The sequence below is a fragment of the Hemicordylus capensis genome, chromosome 2, assembly GCF_027244095.1.
Source record: "Hemicordylus capensis ecotype Gifberg chromosome 2, rHemCap1.1.pri, whole genome shotgun sequence".
In the NCBI taxonomy this organism is placed as follows: Eukaryota; Metazoa; Chordata; class Lepidosauria; order Squamata; family Cordylidae; genus Hemicordylus; species Hemicordylus capensis.
In genome coordinates this window covers 186,265,788-186,286,888 of record NC_069658.1, presented here as the reverse complement: position 1 = coordinate 186,286,888, position 21,101 = coordinate 186,265,788, and the positions used below count along the sequence as shown (strand labels likewise).

Sequence of the window (21,101 nt, the reverse complement as noted above, 5' to 3'; positions counted from 1 at the left end):
AGAGCTCATTTTTAGGCAGACAGCCCTCGCTGCTGGATACTGTTCATTTCACTTCATTAAAATGAACGTTATCCAGCAGCAAGGACTGCCTCGAAATGAACTCTGGAGAGCTCCCGGTGGTGGCCCCCACCAGCCCAGAATTTGGGTTTTTTTTGGGAGGGGGCGTTATTTTTATTAGTGATGCCTCACGGACCAGTACCCAATGCCTTGCAGACCAGCACAGGTCCATGGACCGGCAGGTGAGAAACTGCTTTAGTCCACCTGTTGTAGAACCCTATGGCCAAAGGCCACCTGAGAAGAAGCAAAAGAAGGAATCTTATAGTGATGGATAAAGGGAGTGACAGAGCTCCACGTTGCTGCCCTGCAAATATCCGCCAGCGGTGCTTGGGTAGAGAAGGCTGCAGACGCTGCAGAGATACGGGTGGAGTGGAATACCCGCCGGGGGGAGCATGTTCTGAGACTCATATGTGATCCTAATGCATGCCCTAATCCAGACTGCCAAAGAGGATTTCAAAGCCTTCTGGCCTAGATTATGAGACTGAAAAGAGACAAAAAAGGCATCTGACCGCCTAGTATCCTCGGTGCGTCAGATATAGAAACGCAAGGCGCAACGGACATCTAGTTTGTGCCAGAGCTTTTCTTTGTGATGAGAGGGGTTGTGGCAGAAGGAGGGTAAGATGACATCCTGGGAGCGATGGAAAATCATATTAACCTTTGGTTAAAAGGTCGGGTCCAATCACAGAATGGCCTTATCAGGCTGGAAGATGCACAGTTCCTTAGGGACCAAGAGAGCTCTTAGTTCCGAAACCCTGCGGGCTGACGTGATGGACACCAGGAAAAGAGTCTTATTAGACAGAATCCTCAGAGGGATGGAACTCAGGGGCTCAAAGGGTGGCAAGGTGAGGGCGTTCAGCACCTTGTTGAGGTTCCATGAGGGGAAGCGAGGCACTGGCAGTGGAGCCAACCTGGAAGCTCCCCTGAGGAAATGAGAGATATGCGGGTGCAAGGACTGTGTCCCAGGATCCAAAATATCCAGAACCGAAGCCAAGGCAGAGACCGGTCCTTTCAAAGTGGATGGTTTTTAATGTAACTCCAGACCGGATTGGAAGAAAATGAGGACTTTGGGACTCCCTGCAGAAATGGGGTTGATGCTCTTCCTACGGGCCCATCTGGAGAATGCCGCCCAGGTGGCTTGGTAGATGTGTTGAGTAGCTGGGCGGCAAGAGGCTAGGATGGTATCTAGAACCTGTTGTGAATATCCTTCGTTGCCTTGCTTGCGGCGCTTAATTTCCAGGTGCAAAGTTGAGCCAGCTGGGGTCCGGATGAAATATGGGCCCTTGCGACAGAAGATCTGGGTGAAGCGGGAGTCGCCATGGTGGAGAGACTGACATGTTGACCAGGTCCGCAAACCATGCCCACCTCGGTCAGTGGGGGGCAATGAGTATGATCTCCGCTCTCTCTAGACGCAGTTTCCTGACTACCTTTGAAAGAATCGGTGTCGTGGGGGGGAATGCATAAAGCAACATTTGAGGCCATGGCGATGTGAGAGCGTCCATGGCTTCCGCTTGCTGGGATAGAAACCTTGAGATGAACCTTGGCACTTGGGCATTGAGGGGAGACGTGAAGAGGTCTACTAGAGGAGTGCCCAGATGCTTGGAGATCTGACGAAAAATTTGAGGATGTAATTTCCATTCCGAGAGATTGACCAACTGACGGCTTAGACAATTCACCTGCAGGTTGTCCACTCCACTTAGGTGTTCTGCAGTTATGGATAGGAGGTGCCTTTCAGCCAAGGCGAAGAGGAGGTCAGACTCCTTCATCAGGCCCTTGGAACGAGTACCCCCCTGGCGACTGTTGTGGGCTTTGGTGGTAGTATTGTCTGTCCGGACGAGGACTAGCTTGTCCTGAATCAAAGCCTAAAAATGTAGAAGGGCTAATCTGGCTGCCCTGAGCTCCAGGCAGTTGGTGTTCCATTTCTTTTCTGATGCAGACCAGAGACCCTGTGCTGGGTGGTCCTCGCAGACTGCCCCCCAGGCCATGAGGCTGGCATCCATTGTGGTCAGGATCTTCTGTGGTTCCAAAAACGGCAGACCCTCCTTCAGCGCTGGTGAGAACCACCAAAGGAAGGAATTCTTGACCCGGCTCAAGAGGGGTACTGGAATGTGAGACACAGCCATAATGGCTTCCTAGTATTGGAGAAGAAGCCATTGAAGAAGCCGTGAATGCCACCTGGCCCAGGGGGTACATTCCATGGCGGCAATAATCAGCCCCAGAATCTGGGCTAACAGTATCAGGTCCACTGATGTGGCATGAAGCAGGGGGGCGATGGCAGATGTTATCTTGGTTTTCCTCTCTGTAGGAAGTGTCATCATCGCTGGAATGGTATGAAAGACTGCTCGTAAGTGCTGAAGTGATTGCGAGGGAGTAGGCAACTCTTGTCCAGATTCACAATGAAGCCATGATCCCTGAGACACTGAAGCATGAGCTGCACATGCTCCTGGACTACTGGGAAGGACGAAGCCCTGATAAGTAGGTTGCCCAGTTACGGATAGATGCACACCCCCTATAGGCGGAGGTGAGCTGTGAGGGTCGCCATAACCTTCGTGAACACCTGTGGGGCCGAAGCTAGGCCAAACGGGAGAGCCCGATATTGAAAAAGGTGGTGGTTGTAGAAGAAGCAGAGGAATTTCCTGTGCTTCGGGAGGATAGGGATATGCAGGTACGCCTCTGAAAGGTCCACTGATGCAAGGAAGTTGTATGGAAGAACTGCCTGCTTGATGGACCAAAGGGACTCCATCCTGAATTTCCTCTTCTTGATGAACCTGTTGAGATGCTTGAGGTTTAGAACCGCCTTCCGGGATCTGTCCTTCTTGGGCACCAGGAAAAGTAGCGAGTAAACATCGGAGCATCTTAGCATCCAAGGAACGTGTTCGATCGCCCGAGTCTGTAGAAGATGTTGGATCGCCTCGGTCATCAGAAGATGTTTTCCTATCCGAGAGAGCAGAGTAGTATAGAAGAAATCATAAGGTATGAGAGTCAGATCCAGTGAATAACCTTTGAATACTGTGTCCAATACCCATTGATCCTGGGTTGTGGACAGCCACGTGAGTGCGAACTGATGAAGCCTGCCCCCTATGGGCAGGTAGTCATTGTCATTTATTACAGTGGGCAACTGTGTTAGGGGCTCTATTGCCTTGTGGACTGGAAGAGCCTCTGCCTCATGGCCTCCACTGGTACCTTCCCACACCTCTAAAGTTGGTTTGCCTGATGTCTCCTGCACGAAAGGAAGGAGGGTTGTGAAATTGTCTTTGGTTACGAAAGGAGCTACCTGGGTTGCAAAAACCTCTGTGGCAATCCCTTCTGGTGGTGGGCATAGCCTTCTTTTTATCCTTAGTCTCCATCAGAACCGGATCTAGGGAACGGCCAAAAAGAGTGGTACCCGAGTAGGGAGAGGTCGTTAAGGATATCTTAGATTTGGAATCAACCTGCCCTCCCTTGAGCCACAGCGATCTGCGCAAAACTACCCCAGAGGCCAGGGCTCTCGAAGCCTCTTGGATAGTCAAGACTGGAGTCTGCCATGAAGGCAGCAGCCTTAGCCATTTTAATAAATTAATTTGGAATTTCCTGTCTTAATTTGGAATTTCCTGGGGGCACTAAAGGTGCCAACTGCTTAGCTTTTAAAATGGAAGCCCTGGCAAAAACTGAGTTAGCTGTGGATGCCCCAATAACTGTGGAAGAGGCGTCATGGGCCTTTTTTAGCAACAGATTGCACTTTTTGTCTTCTGTAGACCTTAGCTGCTCCTGACTCTCAATATTCAGGAGAGTCCCAGATACCATCTGAACAATGGGTGGGTCCACCCTGGGCGTGGCCAGCAAAGAGGTTACCTCAGGCGATAAGGTATCGTTTCCTAGGGTAGGAGCCAATGGGTCTACAGGATGCTGGGTTTTGCCATTCTGCCAGCAACACCTGTTTAAACAAAGATGGAAAATGTACAGATGTCAAGGGGCCCGAAGAGGAAGGAAAAACATTCTAATCTAATTCTGAGGGTAGTGCCACATCCGCTGGAGATACATCATTGATAGCCCACTTAGCTTTGGATAAGAGGACATCAAAATCAGAAGATGTAAAAAGATGCTCAGAAATGGGTGCCACGGGAGTGGTTTCCTCCTCTGAGAGCGATCCCTTTTCTCTATCTGAGTCCTTTATGCAATGGCATGTGTGACTCAGGGTCTGATTCAGAAGCAGGCTGAGTGAGGGGAATGGAAAGGGAAGGGAGCAAGGGATTAGGTAAGGGTTAGGAAGGAAGGCTAGGAGCAGGCCGACTAGGTGGCAACACTGGGCCTGCTGGGGCAGCTGACAGGGGTGGTCCCCTAGGTTCCTGAGGGTATTTGGGGGGCCTCTGCCCAGAATCTGAGCCAGATCAGGACATTGGAAGCTGCCTCTTGTGCCTAAGCCTAGGTGGCTTGGGGGCAAACTGCCCACGCTCCAATAGGGGAATCGCCTCCCTCCTTGGACTAGAATCTGGGGAGCATGAGGAGAGGTGCCTATTAGGCCGTAAAGGCCTATTGGGGCAGCCAGAAGCCTCAGGGAGAGGGCGGGAAGGCTGCAATGGATCTGGAGGAGCCTGCAATTGCAGTTGAGCAATGAGAGGCAGGCACTCCCTGGCAAAGAAATCTTTTAGCCACATTGGGTGGGCGGGGGAGTCAGCCCCATTGAAGGGGGAGACACATTACCTGAAGGCCCCCCAGCCTGTGTGGTCTGTGCAGTGCCATCCCGAGTGGCTTCTCTTTGTTCCTCCAAGCCCGCAGGCTCCTTAGGCGCTCCACTTTGTTTGTCGGCTGCAGTGGTGTGCGGGGGGACTGCACGGGCCAACTGGTCCCCGCTTGAACACATCCACAGGGGAAGTGTGGATGGACACCATAGAGTCACCCACCAGGCGCTGGTCATCCTTCCCCTTCTTAGCTCTCTGCTCCTTGGTGTGCAGCTTGGACTGCTTGCACACAGCTTGAATGAGCAAACGCTCACTGAGGCGGACAGACCCCGACAGCTTTTTAGCTTTTAAAAGTTTATTTCTGTTCCCCTCCTTACTATGTCTACTTCTTGCGGCTGCCTTGCGGGGCGAAGGGAGGAGGATCAGGACGGGTGCCTCTGCCAGGGCGGGAAAGGCTGCAGCTGAATCGAGAGTTGCTGACGTGGACGGGAGGCTGCACAGCCTCTTGAGCTAGATTGGGGGCAACAGACTCCCTCAGAAAGAGAGCCTCCTAGCAGCTCTTTGGCATGGTCAAGCTCCATAACAGAGGCAACATGCCTAGAAGTGCTTGGACCGAAAAGAAAGAAAACAATAAAAATGAAAGTAAAAACTCCAATCAGCCGAATTGTATAAAGAAAAAACTGTTTTGGTCGTTTAAAAAAATAAAAGCAATGGCCTAAGGCAAGTTCCTTCCCGCCTTTGCACGCTTTAAAGTAGAAAGAGCAGGTCAGGAAAGAGTTTTGAAGACAAAATCCAAATTCCAGCATAGCAAAAACTCTCAGCGTACGAGCCTCAAGCAGACAGGACCAGAACTGGGGATGGCGCCCTCTAGTGAGAGGAACTGCCATTTAATTATTCCCAGCCTGTCTCGAGCATGCTCAGTGACTGATCCCACACTGCTGAGCTCCAGTACAGGTGGGGAAAGTCTTTACCCTGCATCTAAAAGAATAAAGTGATGAAGCCAGGCGAACCTCACTGGGGAAGCTATTCCATAAATGTACCCCCTTATGGATATTATTCTCACAAGGCAGATAATTAGTTAAAATAAAAAATATAGTACACAAGATATAGCAAAACATTAAAATGATAGGATAGGAGAGCAGAATAATCCATTGTGAAGTTAAGAGTTTTGTGTAAACACATAAAAACATGTTTAAAGCCTGCAAAATAAACGCAGAAAGGGCAGCAGCTTGACAAGACTTCTTGGGGAGGGAATTCCAAAGCTGTGGTGCCACCACTGAAAAGACCCTGTCTCTGATACCCACCTGGATCTGAAGCCCCAAATAAAACAGGCTGCACATCTCTACCAGTGTATCCTCTAACAGGGATTCTCAGAAGGAGTTCACTACAACTCCCATTATCTCCAGCTGCAATGGCCTTTGGCTGGGGATTATGGCAGTTGTAGTCAACAACATCTGGGAATCCGTGTTAGAGGGATCACTGATCTCTACCCAGATAAGCAAAAACCAACAGCATCTTGCTTTTGTCTGGATTACTTTTTGGTTATTTGCCCTTATCGGAACCTCACTGCCTGACTCCAAACCCAGGCCTCCATTGCCTCTGCGTGATCAGAGGATAAAAATAAGAGAAGCAGTCGAATATCACTGACAGACTGACACAGCCCAAACCTCTGGATGACTTCTCCCAGCTGTTTTGTGCAGATGTTATAGGCCATGGGGGAATAATATGAAATCCTGAAGAATGTGGCCTTTTAATTAAGCCCACAGTTATTAACCTCCTTTTTTTAAAAAAAAAAGTTTTTATAAAAGGCAAGGAACCAGAGAGCTACTTTAAGCCCACCCCAAACCCAGGCATATTCAGCAGCTCTTTGGATCCTGGACAAGCAAGCAAGCCCATACATGGATAGGGGCCCAACAGGCTACTGTCAGAACCAGAGCTTGGTTGAGTTCAAGTGCTTTCCCTCTTCTCCAATGGGCTCAAGCCAAAGTAGATGCTTTTATATCCCACTGATTTCAAATCGAGAGATTCCCAAGCACAAGCTAAATCAGCCCACTGAAAAAACCAGGACTTAAAAAGCGCTTCACTTGGCTAGATCATGGCCAGTATGTTTAACTGCTTTACCAAATGCCATATACCCAAAGTGGTGCTGTGAACACACTGGGGTGGGGGAAAGAAAGAGAAATGGGCTGTTCATTTGCTAAGTAATGAGGCTCTTCTGTTTCAGATCAGCTGCCTTCACCACTTACTCAGCCTCAGCTGATCTCCAAGCCTTTGCTTGCCAATTTACCTTTGGCCTCAAGAGGTTCCAAGCAGCTATCTGGGGGGGAATTAACTGAAGTCTTGTGTTCTCTGTCTGCAACCAAGCACGTAAGGGCAAGCTGCAATAAATACAAGAGCCAGCAGCCCACAACACGATCTACACAGAAATGGGTAACTTGCTTGGCACCAAGGCCAATGGTTTATTTGCATCTCTTTGCATTGCAAACTCCAATTTACCACAAACATGCTGCATTTAATCTGAGGCACTGTTATTCTAAAATTGTTACCTTCAAAACTGAAAAACTTGTTGCTCTATTCTTGAAAAAGCTTGGTAAGAGGAATTTAGAAATCTTGGAGGCTGAACATACATTGACTTTAAGGCATGCCTTCACTAGCTTCCTTACTTTTGTGTATGTGTCAAGCTGGAATTCTCAGTTTCCTAACAAAAATCTGTGTTCTACTTTTTGTGCCAACTCTGGATCAATGGATATACACACACGTACAACTCTATACCAGCTGTGAGTGTGTTTTGTGTTTTTTAGTTGTTGTGAACCACCTTGAGTGCAAAGCTTGTGGAAAGGCAGCACACAAATAGAGTGACTATTTTTTGGCCACCTTTTATCACAAGACTGCAGTGGGATTCCACAAGGAGCCAGGGCTGCTGGCACACAGTAGAGGGACTACTGGGCAAGAAGGAGAAGAGTTTCAGAGATAACATAAGATTTAGCGTTTCTAATTGCAAAGGTCAAGAGTTCAATGCACTTCATGTATATTCTCAATAACCCTAACAACCATCCTGTAAGGTAGGTAAATAGTATCACTCCTTAACTAAGGCCACCTAGAGAGTTTGTGGCAGAGGTAGAATCTGGACCAGAGATTGCCTGGCACACACATTAACAGCCACTGCAGTACACCAGCTCACATAGGCCAAGCTTACACATACTGCTGTCATCATCCCCTTCTATTCCCATGACTTTGCTTCTACAGCAAATTTCAGCCTATAGAGAGCCTTACAATTCTTATTTTAACCAGCCTCCTAACCCCATGAGGATCATTCAAAATGCTGTGGCATGTCCAAGGCACGTGTGACTTTTCTTGGTTGAGTAGAGATTTTAATTTCAACCCCCAAATCCTAAAGCAGCACTCTAAATACTTCTCCCTAACGGCCCCCACAATGATTCATTAGTTTTTGTTTTTCCTTACTGTTCTCTATTAAACATCACATTTAATGGGAGGAATTACATTCACATTACTTTACTCAATGTACTTCTGCTTGTTGCATTGTTGCCATCTGCCAATAGTCAAATACAGATGGCCAACAGTCACTCATTACGGGGAGGGCAGAGTCTGATATATTTTGAACTGGATTCACAGCATATTAGTTTAAAGTACTGCTTGCAGGCCAGGGGTTATAGGTTCCAATTTTGACCATTGCTATTTCAATTGTAAGCATTTTAAATCACTTTTGTAGCACCTCCTTCCTTATGCCAAAATATTACTGAAGCAGCTACATATCTGAGTACATTCTGAATGCCAAACAGACAAGGTTTTGTTTTTAATTTTCAAGCACAAGATTTATTGTGATTTCAGCAATGTGAATTCTTCAAAAATAAGAGAGTAGCTTGTCTCTGTTTAGGCGCTATATGAGAATCAATAAACATTAGCATAAAAATACATAATATAGCCTAACTCATAAGGGGACTTTTTGCCACCTAATTGTCCAGGGCTTTGCCTGTGATTTGGGCCCAGAAGTTTTTTTTTAATTGCAGAGAGGCTTACACCTGGGGCAGCTCAGAATTAACACACATATATTTGAGGTGGCCCCCAGTCTAACACAGGATAAATTCCATTCCCTGCTGTTAGATGCTGTTGTTGCCAGAAACAGACACATTTCAGTAGCATGAACAAACCCATATGTTGGAAAGAGGTAAATTTTACATGACAAGAAAAAAAAGATGTTGGCTCAAATAACTACTCACCTGAAAGCCTATAGTAAGGAAGAATGCTTTCAGTTAACTAAAGTGGGAAAGGTTTTATCACCTGGTAGAGATGTGATTATTTTTGTTTCAGGCTGTCAGTGTGCCATAAAGGATTTAAAAAGGTACATTTGGGTGGATGCTGGCAGGCTAATAAATTCAGTGTACTTCTTTGCAAGGCTGGACTATGACAACAGGAAGGGGGCTCCATGTCATACTGAAAGAGAACCAATGTTAATCCATCTCTCTCTCTCTCTCTCTCACACACACACACACCTCTCAATTCACACATTGGCTTTATCAGCAATTAATTAATAACATGAGAGGTCTGAAGACAGCATTAAATCATAAAAGGTGAAACAGCAGATACCAATATCAAGGGTTGCCTATCATTCTAAGACAAGGAAGAAATTGGTAGCAATTGAGAAATTAGTAGCAATGGTCTAAACCGTAAAGCAGGATGCAAGGGCTGCTAATCACAGAGTGCAATGGGTGCCAAGTGACAAGGAATTCTGGAAGACAGACAAGTTTTGAAAGACCATGGTTGGAAGGAAACAAATTAAAGGTCTCCAGAAATAGGATTAGAAGGCCTGCTACAATGTAATCAGGACCACAGACAAAAAGGCAGCAGAACTGCAGGAGCCAACAGTCAAAAGGCACAATGGGATTTAATCAGGACAGTCATACAGCTCTTACCTTGACACGGAACCGAATCATGGCCAGGCGAACACAGTGCCCCAAGCAGGCAGGAGGAAGGAACCATGCCCGGGGTGGTGGAGTGCCTTTGTTGCCCACATGTCCAGCAATTAGCTGAGCTGTCTGTCTCTCAGCCTGGGCCTTCCTGCCCCACTCGGGCAGCCTCTCCTTTCCAAGTCCTCCATTGAAAATGACAGCTAGCTCCAGTCCACCTTGGTAGAGGCAGGCCTGTGAAAGGGCAGCCAGGTAACCCACCATAGCATTCCACTGCCCCCCACACACCCAGTCTGTCTGGTAGCCACCGTACAGGCGCTGCAAGGCAGAATCTGCATCCACCAGGAGCCGAGCTGGGCATGGTGCTGTGGGTGCCAACCCTGGTGCGTGCGGAGAGTGTGGGTATGGACTAGCACCAACCATAGGTGCCAGTCCTGGTGCAGCCCCAGCTGGGTGGGGATAACTGGCTGAAGGGTGGAAGGTGGCACTGTAGGCAGGACCCCCACCTCCACGTCCCCCTACGGCCCGTGCTAGCTTCAACAGGTCCACAGGCACCACGGCCCCTGGGCAGCGCTTCTCCACAAACTCTTGGAAGCCTTGCACCCCCATGGCGACACACAGTTGAGGGGTGCAGGCCTCACTTCCGCAAGGGCAAACGGGGAAGGGGTTGGCGCCCCCAAACAGGACCTGGCACAGTCAAGGCTGCTCCAGCTCCTGGGGCTCCGTCTCTCACAGCTCCCAGTTTTGGGGGATGGATGCAGCCGCCATGTTGTAACTCTCTTCTTCTCTTCCCTCCTCCTCTCCTCCTCCTTTTCCTCCGTTAAAACTGCACCCTATCGGGAAATGTAGTTTTAATTCTGCCGGATGTCTGTTTATTCTGAAGGTCGTTCACGATAGTAAAACTACGATTCCCACCAGGCCAGAGCGGGCCGCCATGTTGTCATGATTTCTTCGCTCGTCCCTGGCGCCGCATAGCCAAATGGGAATTGTAGTCCTGTTAGAACAGTTCCCCCTAAATCATAACTAAAAGGAGAGAACATTAGGACTATAATTCCCGACCACCCGCGAGCCCAGCCATTTTTCTTTTTTTTTTTGCACGGACTTCTCACGCGCGCGATGTTGTTTGACCTCCCGGGAAGTGCGGAAGTCGGGGACGTGTAAGGAACGGAACAAGGAAGCTTGTGGTTTGGAAATGTAACACGACACTACAACTTCCAGCAGCACTCGCGCCTTGTCGTAAGCAAACGACATTTTTTTTTTATTTAACCCATAGGCCTCTCTGGTGTACAGGCTCACTAGAATGTAATCTTTTCCCAAGGAAGATACTATGGTCCAAGCCTAGAGCTACAAAAACGCGAGACAAACTCTCTCGGGGGAAGAAGCGCTAAGGCTGGTAAACCATTAAAGGGAGGTAGAGTGAAAAGACGCACGACGCCATCTTGTCTCTCTTCTGTGGCCCGCCCAGCATGCTGGGAGATGTAGTCTGACACCTTCCCACCAGCCTTCATGACGGAACTACCGCTCGCTTCTATGGAGAGCTGCGATTAGGACGCCATCGAGAGAGAGAGAGAGACCGACAGAAGAATACCCAGAATCCTCTTCTCTGTGTCTAGATTAATTGACTGTCGCACGCACGAGACAGATCGCGGAAAGTTGGAGTGGAATTCAATGGGATTTATTCCCAGATAATTGTGCCCAGGACTTCCAGCCCTATAGCCTGATCATGTCTATTACTCGGAAGCAAATCGGTAGAGTTCAGTCCCAGCTTTAATCGTTGTGGCATCATTAGCCCATTCCAACAGATATACGAGACAAAGCTGGTAAATTCTACGTCGGAGGAAATTCAATGAGCCAAGTTAACGAGATCAGCAGCATTGTGCCAGGGGCGTCGCTGCAGCTTGTGCTACCAAGAACACCTAGTGTCCTTCAAAAATGAGGCACCTTTTCTCCCAAGGCACATTCGTCACCTTAAAGTGCAACCATCTAGGTAGTGTGTGCAATCCCCCACAGGTCTTGTCAGCCAGCTGGGGCTGTATCCTCCTCCGTAGGAATCAAAACGCAGCGAAACAGAGCCTCTGGTTTATTAATTAGATTCCGCCTTTCTTCCATATTGGCGGTGTACAGTACACGAGTTCCCAGGAGTTCTGCCATCTGAACACTGGCCAGATGTAGACCTGCTTAGCTTCAACAATGTTACTGCATCATATACCTTCAAACAGTGCCATAGGATAATTCAGATTGCGACCTTTTGCTTTTTGCAAAATCTTGGAGGTTGAGAGTTGCTATAAAGTTAAATATGTATTGTTCTCAGCCTAAAACAATGTTCTGTGAAGGAAAAAAGTGCCTTTACTGACGAGTTAATTGCTTTCGCCTTCGCATTTAAGAAATCACTTTTTTAAAAAAAGTAAAGTCAGATCATTTTAGAACATATGCTAAGTATCCCTTACACCATTACTCCCACCCTGAGATCTATCTTGTGTAGTTTTTAAAAAGTTTTTGTTTTTTGCTTTTACATTCTTGTCTGGCAGTTAAAGTGTACCATTAAGTAATTGTCAACTCCTGACGACCACAGAGCCATGTCGTTTTCTTTGGTATAATACAGGAGGGGTTTACCATTGTCATCTCCCGTACAGTGTGAGATGCCTTTCAGCATTTTTCTTATATCGCTGCTGCTCGATACACATACCGGTGGGGATTCAAACTGGCAACCTCCAGCTTGCTAATCAAGTCATTTCCCCACTACCCCCTTAGGTGGCAGTGAGCCAGGATAACATTCTGGTTGTACTAATACAATACTGACAGATTCGTGATCTCACCAATCCATGCAGACTTTGAACTAAAAAATAATACAAAATGTTCTCTGATAGCTGGCATAAATATTTAACAGTACCTTGGGGGGGGGGTTGCCTTGTAAAAATGTGTATCCTAATTTTTCAAATACATTGTGAAATTTATTCCTGTGTATTTTTCTCTGTGGCCCCTCACCGATACACAGTTCCTCTGATAAAGCCATTTTGGCTTTAAGCAAATTGGGTTTTGTTTATACATAAAATCTGTGTGCACGCTCTTCTACTGGTTGCTGTAGTACTGTACTAATTTTAAAATTTTCATCTTTTGGGACTACCAAATCTATATGCAGGAAAAGTCATAAAAGAGATCACTGATGTTTAAATACAACACCTAAAGACTGCTATTTTGATCTTTAAGTTTGTCAGTTAATGACCAAAATAGTGGTCTTTACGTGTTGCATTTCAAAGTTTTAACTGCTTTGGACAATTTTAAGCACTGATGTTTAAAATACAAGATTGAGCACAAAATCATCTCCATAAAAATGCAGGCATCTGGGCTGTCAGACAGCAACCCACCCACCCCGCTAATTACTGCTGGTGGTTTCATTTCCAAGGCTTTTTCCGTTAAATGAATAGACTTGAGCCTCTTCACTTATCTCCTAGGCAATGTGTCTTAAAACGAGAAGTGGATTAGTACATGTGTTAGGAATGGGTACTATGGCTGCCAGCAACACGGTTTTATAGATTTGCAGCAACACAAGCTATTAAAATAATTTCCCACAAGGTTTCCTTCAGGAAAAACCAGGCAAGATTTTTTTTCTTTCAACACAGCCTTTATTTTCTTTTGTAACAGTTTAAAAAAATATTTGTTAATGGTTGTGTACAAATGAAGTCAACTCACAGCTTGCAAAAATAATTAAAAAAAACACACATGAAACAACTGCTGATAACAGACATTCGTTTTCTACCATAAAATTCAGGGCTATGATTTCTTCAAAACTGAATGAGATGCCTCATTCCTGTTGCAATGAACTGATTACCTGCATCCTCTATGCAGCTGTAAAAATCTTAGCCTCAATGTCCAAAAGGGTGGGGGGTTAAAAATAAGTCCTAAGATGCTATGTTAAAGTAGAATTAACACACATAAAAGCTGTTACTGAAACCGAGAAGTTGCCCACATGTGTAACTCCAAGGAGACATTTATTCACAGCATATACCTGAACTTACCATGCTGTTGTATTAGGCCTGCATGCTCTTCAGTAATTTCTAGCAGAGGGAGAGAGAGAAATAACTCTCTCTGAATAGAATAAAATAGTTTTAACTGAGAGAGGTCTTTTGTTTGCTTGATTGTTTGAAGCATTATGAACTTTAAAGACAATTGCACTTTCAAATGGCTACCAGAACATGTTGTTAGAGATTCTCATCAAGCCACACGTGATGCTTTTCTTGGGTGCTTTAAAGCAGAGGTCAGAAATTGGCTTCTAGTCCTGCAGATTAAATATGTGGTCCTTGAGGGGAATATAAAAACCTCATTCTTTCAATCTACCATCCAGCTCTTCGTGTAGCACCAATTTCTGCGGGAACATATAACCTGTGAGAACACATTTCAACCAAAATGCTAAGTAATACCACCCCTCTTCGGCATCTCATATGTTCTTTGTCATGTCATGAAAATGAGAAAAGACAACTTTGGATAACAGCGTCTCTAAAATATCAGCTAGGTGGCCTCAAACTCTGCAGGAGATCAGTTGGAGTAAAAAAGGGAAGAACGTATAGGGCTTTCCACTGCATTTTCTGCACTTCCGTGTGAGGGCTCCTTCACAGATGATATCAGCTTCCCAAGTCATTCTTTTTTGGACTTTATTGAAAAGCAAATGTTTGTGCTGTATTTCACAAAGTGACATGCAGGGTTTTTCTACAGGGAGCCAGTTTCTGCACCAGAAACATATTGTATGAAGCAGCCATTTTATGTGGAAAGATACAAGTAGTATGGTGTCAGTTCAGTGGCTAGTTAAAACACAGACTTAGGCCTTTTACAGGTTTTGCTGTATCGAACTCTTCGCCTCCACCTCAAAAAAAGAGCACAGGATGAATAAATGGATGATAGAACTGCATTTCCCCTAACATTACTGGTTTAAGCTGGCTCAGCTGCACTAACTTCAAAAAGGCCATGTCAAGATCATCTTTACACAAGATGAGAGCCAAAAAAGCATGATGTGCTAGGGGCTTAGCTGCAGTTTGATTCTAAGGCTCATAGGGAGCTGGCTGCAAAATCACAGTGTATGAATTGCATCAGGCCCTTGTAAAAAGCTCTTTACATTTGAAGTTTGATTTAGTTCTGGGAACCTATATTACTATAAAGCTCATAATTAGTGCTTTTCTATTTGGGTGTGGGCTGGAATATAAATGCCAGAAAGATTTATGAAGAACAGAGTCTTTTAAAAAGAAAGAGAAGTGACAGAACTCTTACAAATGTGTTGCTGGAGTTCTGAATTGAGCACAACCAGGAATGTATCATTGTGTTGAGGTAAATGCAACAGAAGGCCTCATGCCTGTGTCAGTGTAATGCTCTTGATTTTTAAAATCTGGTGATGGTGTCAGACTATGGGACTGTGTGCTCCCTTCCCTGTCTTACATGCATTCCCCACATCAATTTTAACCATGGTTAAAGCTAAGGTTGGCACAGGAAAAAGCAAATGTCATTTTAGCATTAAGCCTGGTTGAGATTGGCGCTGAAATAAGTTGTAACAGTGGATAAGGTCAGCCAAGGGAGAGGGCAGAAGGGGGGCAATGTGTGCAAGTGATGTCGTGGGCTGGAGGTAGGAAGAGTGCAACCCTGTGTCCTGCCGCTGAGCCCTCCGCCACAAGAGGCTGGGAGTGTTATGTTGGCACCACTCTCAGTAGATTAATTGTCAGCAATAACTCAATGCAAATACACAAGAAGAATTCCTTCCTAAACAAAGCAAGGTTTTCAGACTTGTTTTTCCCATGTATGTCAGGTTCATTGCCAAATGGAAGACTAATGAGGCAATGGGTCACTTCACTAAGCTTCCTCAACCAGTTGCAACATACACTAGAAACAAATGTGCATTTGTTCTTTTCATTCATCTGTTGCTATAGGTTAAATGCAAGGTGACAAGTCTTCCTTGTGAAAGTTAAACATCCTCTTTAAAACAATAAATAGAATCTGAACTGCTCATGTCAAACTGCAAGTGGGGGAAAGGTATGTATGTATTAAGATACCAGCTCAGATTTTAAAATAGACTGTAAGAATAATACAGGAAATAAAAACAGTAGAACAGGTTCTTTAGGTCACAGCCTAGATTTAAACAGCACTAACAAATGAGGTAGATAAGAAAATAAAACTTTAAAGGTAACATGGAAAAACTCAACTGGAATACAATGGAAAAATACACCCCCATTATTAAAATGATACATTCCATTCATTTCATACAGGCTTATTCTCAAGCATCACAGCAGAAAAGTGCCTTTAAAAACACCCCCAAACTAAATTCACATTTGATTCCTTGTCAGGATTCATGTCTAAAAGAAAAACAAAACTTCAAGGAGAAGGAAGGGAAAGATCGAGATGTTTGACATTAAATACAGAGATTCAAAACCAATACAGTCATACCAAATATTTTTCCTCCTTTGTCAAATGTACAAGTCAGTGCCTCTCTTAATTTTCTAGACTGTGTCAACTCAGGCCTTTACAGCTTCAGAGTTGGGAGTATATTGTGACACAGGCTGAAGAAAGATCATAGGGTTTTTTAAATTATTATTACCCCAGAAATTTGAAGGTGGTATGATAAAAGCCTCATAGCCCATAATGTGCATGATTTTTTCCTGTTCCTTCATATCATCCATGGCCAAATAGACTTTGGTAACCTTCCAGAAACCTGTGAAGCCAACAACCCATTGCTCATTTGTTCTGTCCTGCATTAAAATGAGCATGCACAGCAAAGGCTATGATGGCTCTACCACACTATCTTCAACTCTCTTACAAACTACCCTATGGTCTTTGGCCATATAAGGCAGGAGCTAGAAGTTATGAGGATGCACAATTGTTGCTGCCAACAACAGAATCCCTGTGTCTCCTCCCCCTCCCCTCAAAATCAAGTCTCATCTTTCTGCAATTCTGATAATATCCAAAAGGAAAAAAAGTTAACACAGAGATCTGCTCTGTTCTGCTCTGCTATTCTCAACTGAGGGGCAAAACTAGAATGTTAGAATATGGGTCATGCCAATATCCAATAAGGTGAGAGGAGAGGGGTTGAATCTGAAGCCTCCCCCACTCATCTGTATTCCTCCTTCCCTCATCCCACTCCACCTATTTCTCCTCAGTGGGATTACTTCCATCAAAAATTTAATCAGGAGAAAAAAAGCTGAAAAGAAGCTTTTGTGGGGAGGATGAAGTATAGGTTCAGTATCCCCCCTCCTGGCCTGCCTGTGCTGGACTTTAAATGATCCCCTCAAAGGAAATTAGCAGCAACCCAGTTCTCACACGAGTCTGTCCTGTCACATCTAGTTTGCCTTTGACATTAAGGGACACTTGACACTTTGTGGAGCAAATCTGGTGCATCTATTTGCCATAGATACACCAGCATTTCCCACAGCAAATATATGAAGTGTGAATGACAGACACAGATCCTGAACTATGTCCATGTTCCTGGGAGCCTCGATTGGGCCATAGCTCTTCAACATGTTTACAGCACACTGTGGCTGAAGGAGAGGTGCCTGTCATTCACACTTTATGTACCTGCTACCGAAACACCGATGTGCCACATCATGGCACACAGGCTTGCCACAGAAAATGTGAAATGGCCCTCAGTGACATTTTCTAATGGTTTGTGTTCAGGAATTTCAAATCTTCTAACTTGGCAACATATTTCAAATACAGCACAAAATCCCATGCTTTTCTGTGAGTTCTGCTAGTCCTTTCTCAAGCAGAAAACATTTATTTGCAGTGAAAGTGCCTGTTTTAAAAGAGATGGAAACAAGACCAAATAAAAAAATTAAAGAAGTGTTACTGTTTTGGAGAGGGAGAGAGAGAAGAGAGAACAGTGCTCTCCCCTCATTTCTTTAAACTGAAATTCCCCCACCCCAGGTATATATAACTTCACTGCTGCTTATAGGAAGTGCAGCAATGCACTGTTCAAACATCATCAAACTTCAGAAGACTACAACTACTTTTCCCACCTTTTCAGTAAAAATCTGAAAAGATGCTAAAGATTATCTATCACAAGGCACTGCAAATCTTTGCAGGCAGAACAAGGAGGCTGTATTATGCACAGGAAACAGGGTCTTTTGTCCAGAGGTGGGAAGGAGACGAAAGATAATTGCAAAACACATAGGTACTCTTGGATTCACTTAAATTCCAAATGCAACTTTAAGAGGCTAGGTTCTCAAGTGGCTTGTCTCCCCCAACTACATCAAAAATGAAAAATATTACAGATTGTCCACTCTAGCATTAAATCAAAGTACTTTGATTTAAAATTATTAAATCCCATTGTTTTAAATGAGACATGGTCAGTTGAAATCCATATACTTTGTCTCAGCTGCACCGGAGAGATGCAACCTTCCTCTACTTCAAAATTCCTCAGCAAAGCAAGTCAGCTTCAGTGTTCAGCAACATTGCAAATCTCTCACACCATACCAGAGACAAAAAGATATAACTCTGTCAGTTTGTAAAATACTACTGAGCTTTGCAATTCTCTATCCAGTTATGTGAAGAGAAGAAGCAAGTCCAGGTATGTGTCAGCATATGTTTCAAAGACTCTAGGGTCCAAGGGAAGCAAACCTCTGGATACACAAAAGGCTCCACCGGGAGGTGGGGGGAGCTAAACTCTACATAAGGAAGCGAAGAACAGCAGAATATTAATTAAGACCACCGCCACAGTCTCCATAGACCACCTCCAGCAAATTAACACCACCTTCCTAGTCTATGCCCCAACTAAGCCAATGTGGTACCATCAAATTAAACTAATCTGTCAAAAGGAACTCACAAGCATAGTCCTTGTGGGACAGTCAATATGCAGTTTATAAAATTAAAGAGCTGCATAGGGTCTAACACTCCAGGAAGCAGTGGCCTTGCATGTAAGTTGTACACAGCAGATGCCAATCTCTAGGGTTTTTGAACTAATATGTTTTCCTCTTTAGGTTAGATATGGCTAAAAACAACAACCAGAATGTCTGCCACAAGGAACCCAGCACTACTTTTTTTGCCACCATACATGCTTGCAGAGCTTATTTAAATTGGCAAAAGCTCACTGAAAAGATTGACTGCTTAATCTTGGTAGTAAGTGATCAAGCTCAGCAACCACGTACACATTTTATGCTGCAAGAGATAACACTGTTAATTAAACTAGGAGCCCCTGTCATAGTAAGGCAGTCCACTAAATGCAAAGCTACGTGCACATGACCCTGTTTCCATGCATAATTTTCAGCCCATTAAAAAAAATGTCAAGTATGGATTACAAATGAGGTGCGAATGGGAGAAAGGACCGGTTTTTAAAAAGCTCCCTAGACATTTCCCACTCTGTCCCCACCCTCTTCACAATAAAAGGTTTGTGTCAGCTGCAAAATAAAGTTTTTAAAAAGCCACAACCCCAAAACTCAAATACAAAAATCAGGCCAACAACACAAATGCATCTATAGAATGCAGTGTGCGTATAAGGATTTAGCTGCCATTATATAAACAGCTGTACTGAATTGCTCAGGAACAACTACAGGCCTTACAAAATGAACAAACTGGTGGCAATCATATGTCTCACCCTTATATTAGTTCCCCACTCTCTAAGAGGTCTATCACTTGGGCAGGGTTTAAGTCAGGGTTCAAGTCAGGGTTCCGTGACAACTGCTCAACTTAAAAATCAAGCCAGTTTTTACCCCAGCTATCCTGAGCTGCCAACAAAACCAGACAGAAACATACATTTAAGGAGAATCTGAGGCATTACACTTCACTGCTGCTCCCTCCTCTTCAATACATCAACTCAGACACCAGTATGTGTATGATTTAAGATTTTGATTCAACCTCAAAAACCATAGAAACAGAGGGAAGGAAGGGGCCAGGGCAAGAATGACAGGAAAGGCTCATTACTAAGCAGCACATGGGCATGTTTTCCATCTCCAGAACGATGAGATGCACAGGCCAAGGCTCTCTCAAGTACTTAAAAAAATCCCCCCCAAAGAAAATTAAATCAAGTATTCAAAGAGGAGAGTGCAAAGGCAGTCTCCCACTACTCCCATCACGTCACTGCACTGGGGAATTCACCCCAAAATCCAGGCCGCAGAATGCAAGGCAGAGGAATGGAATCATGAGTTATAGGCACAGTCCCCATATCTATCCTCCTTTAGCCATCCGCCTTCATTTGGGACCAGGGGGGATGGGAGATGGGTTTTGCACAGGTGATGCTGGAAAGGCTGGCATGCTTATCCCTGGCTGAAAAGGTCCCACAGGCTGAGTAGGGACAACAACAGACTGCTGGGCTGTCCCAGAAACGCCCACCCATTGCACTGGGTAAGCTGTCCCCGCCATGGTGTTGTACTGGCAGACATGGGGCACTCCGTAGGGCGTCAGTGTTCCAGAAAAGGGCGAGAGGGGAAGTCCTTGGGGCAAAGCAGCTGGTACAGTCCCATGGATCTGGGAAAGCGAGGAAATCCACGTAGATGTGTAACCCACTGTAGATGTCGTCGTTGTCTTTCAAACAACAAGAGAAACAAGGTGGTGTTTAAAATGAGAAATCCACACAGCAGTTGTCCTTCGCACATTTCAACAGATACTTTTTTTTAACCATTTGCTACATTGTGCTAACAATAAGCATACAAAAGAAGATTAAATTGTAGGAAGCAAAACAATCTCCCTGCCATCCTCACAGCTGCTGTGAAAACTAAAGACCCAGAGGTTTTTCTGTCCAGGTCAACTAAACTTAAGAATAGTTTGCAGAACAATGGCAATTTCAAACACTTCAGCTAACAGGCACCGTAGGAGCTGGGCAAGACACCCTTGAGCACAAACACTCACTTGTTTGTGTAATTTAGGCTGGGTAAGTTCATCTTTATCCCATTCTCTGACCCTAAAATTCCCAAGGGGAAAAGCTGCTTTTAGGCACCTGCTCTGTAGCTTCATGCTCCTAGAAATCTTGCACAGGAGCACAGGTATCTGGTTTATACCTAGGAAGTCCATTGGTCCATCTATTCTAGCTCAATGCTGTCTACACTGACTAGCAGCAGCTCTCTAAGGTTACAGGCAGGAGGTGCGAGAGATTGAACCTGAGACCTTCTGCATACAACCTACCTCTAGTACTGAGCTACAGCCCCATCCCCGAGTCTTTTGCCGAGTCAGACCATTCACCTATCACCCTCAGTATTGTCTACATGAATTGGCAGTGTCTCTAACACTTCCAGCAGGACTTTTCTAGCCCATCCTTTTCCCAAATGCCAGGGACTGAACCTAGGATCTTCTGCCTGCAAAGCAGGTGCTCTACCATTCAGCCACCACTCTCCAGAAAAAAAGACGTGCACTCCCTGCTGCTGCTGCTCAGCTCCCTTAATGCAGCAGGATTGAAGTAGGTAAGTAAAGTTGTGCCGTCAAGTCGGGGTCCACTCCTGGTGACCAGGATTTAAACCTTCAGACAATGCAATTTTGGGGTTGGCAACCACCTGACTAATGTCTT

At 45.1% G+C, this 21,101-nt stretch overlaps 2 protein-coding genes across 11 annotated transcripts in view; both read right to left on the bottom strand.

Annotated features, from left to right (window-relative positions):
- The window catches only part of FAM120C (family with sequence similarity 120C), a 61,798-nt gene extending 50,815 nt beyond the window's left edge, over positions 1-10,983 (bottom strand). The window contains exon 1 of one of the 2 annotated variants that reach the window (XM_053295661.1): positions 9,644-10,983. In XM_053295661.1, coding sequence (XP_053151636.1) covers positions 9,644-10,246 — 603 coding nt within the window. In that variant the 5' untranslated portion in view covers positions 10,247-10,983. The remainder of the gene's footprint in view (positions 1-9,643) is intronic. The other variant, XM_053295660.1, reaches the window with a different exon arrangement.
- A 3,391-nt stretch (positions 10,984-14,374) lies between these two features.
- Positions 14,375-21,101, bottom strand: part of WNK3 (WNK lysine deficient protein kinase 3) — a 160,820-nt gene continuing 154,093 nt past the window's right edge. For all 9 annotated transcript variants that reach the window (XM_053295654.1, XM_053295653.1, XM_053295652.1 and 6 more), the window contains one exon: positions 14,375-20,125. In XM_053295654.1, coding sequence (XP_053151629.1) covers positions 19,793-20,125 — 333 coding nt within the window. In that variant the 3' untranslated portion in view covers positions 14,375-19,792. The remainder of the gene's footprint in view (positions 20,126-21,101) is intronic.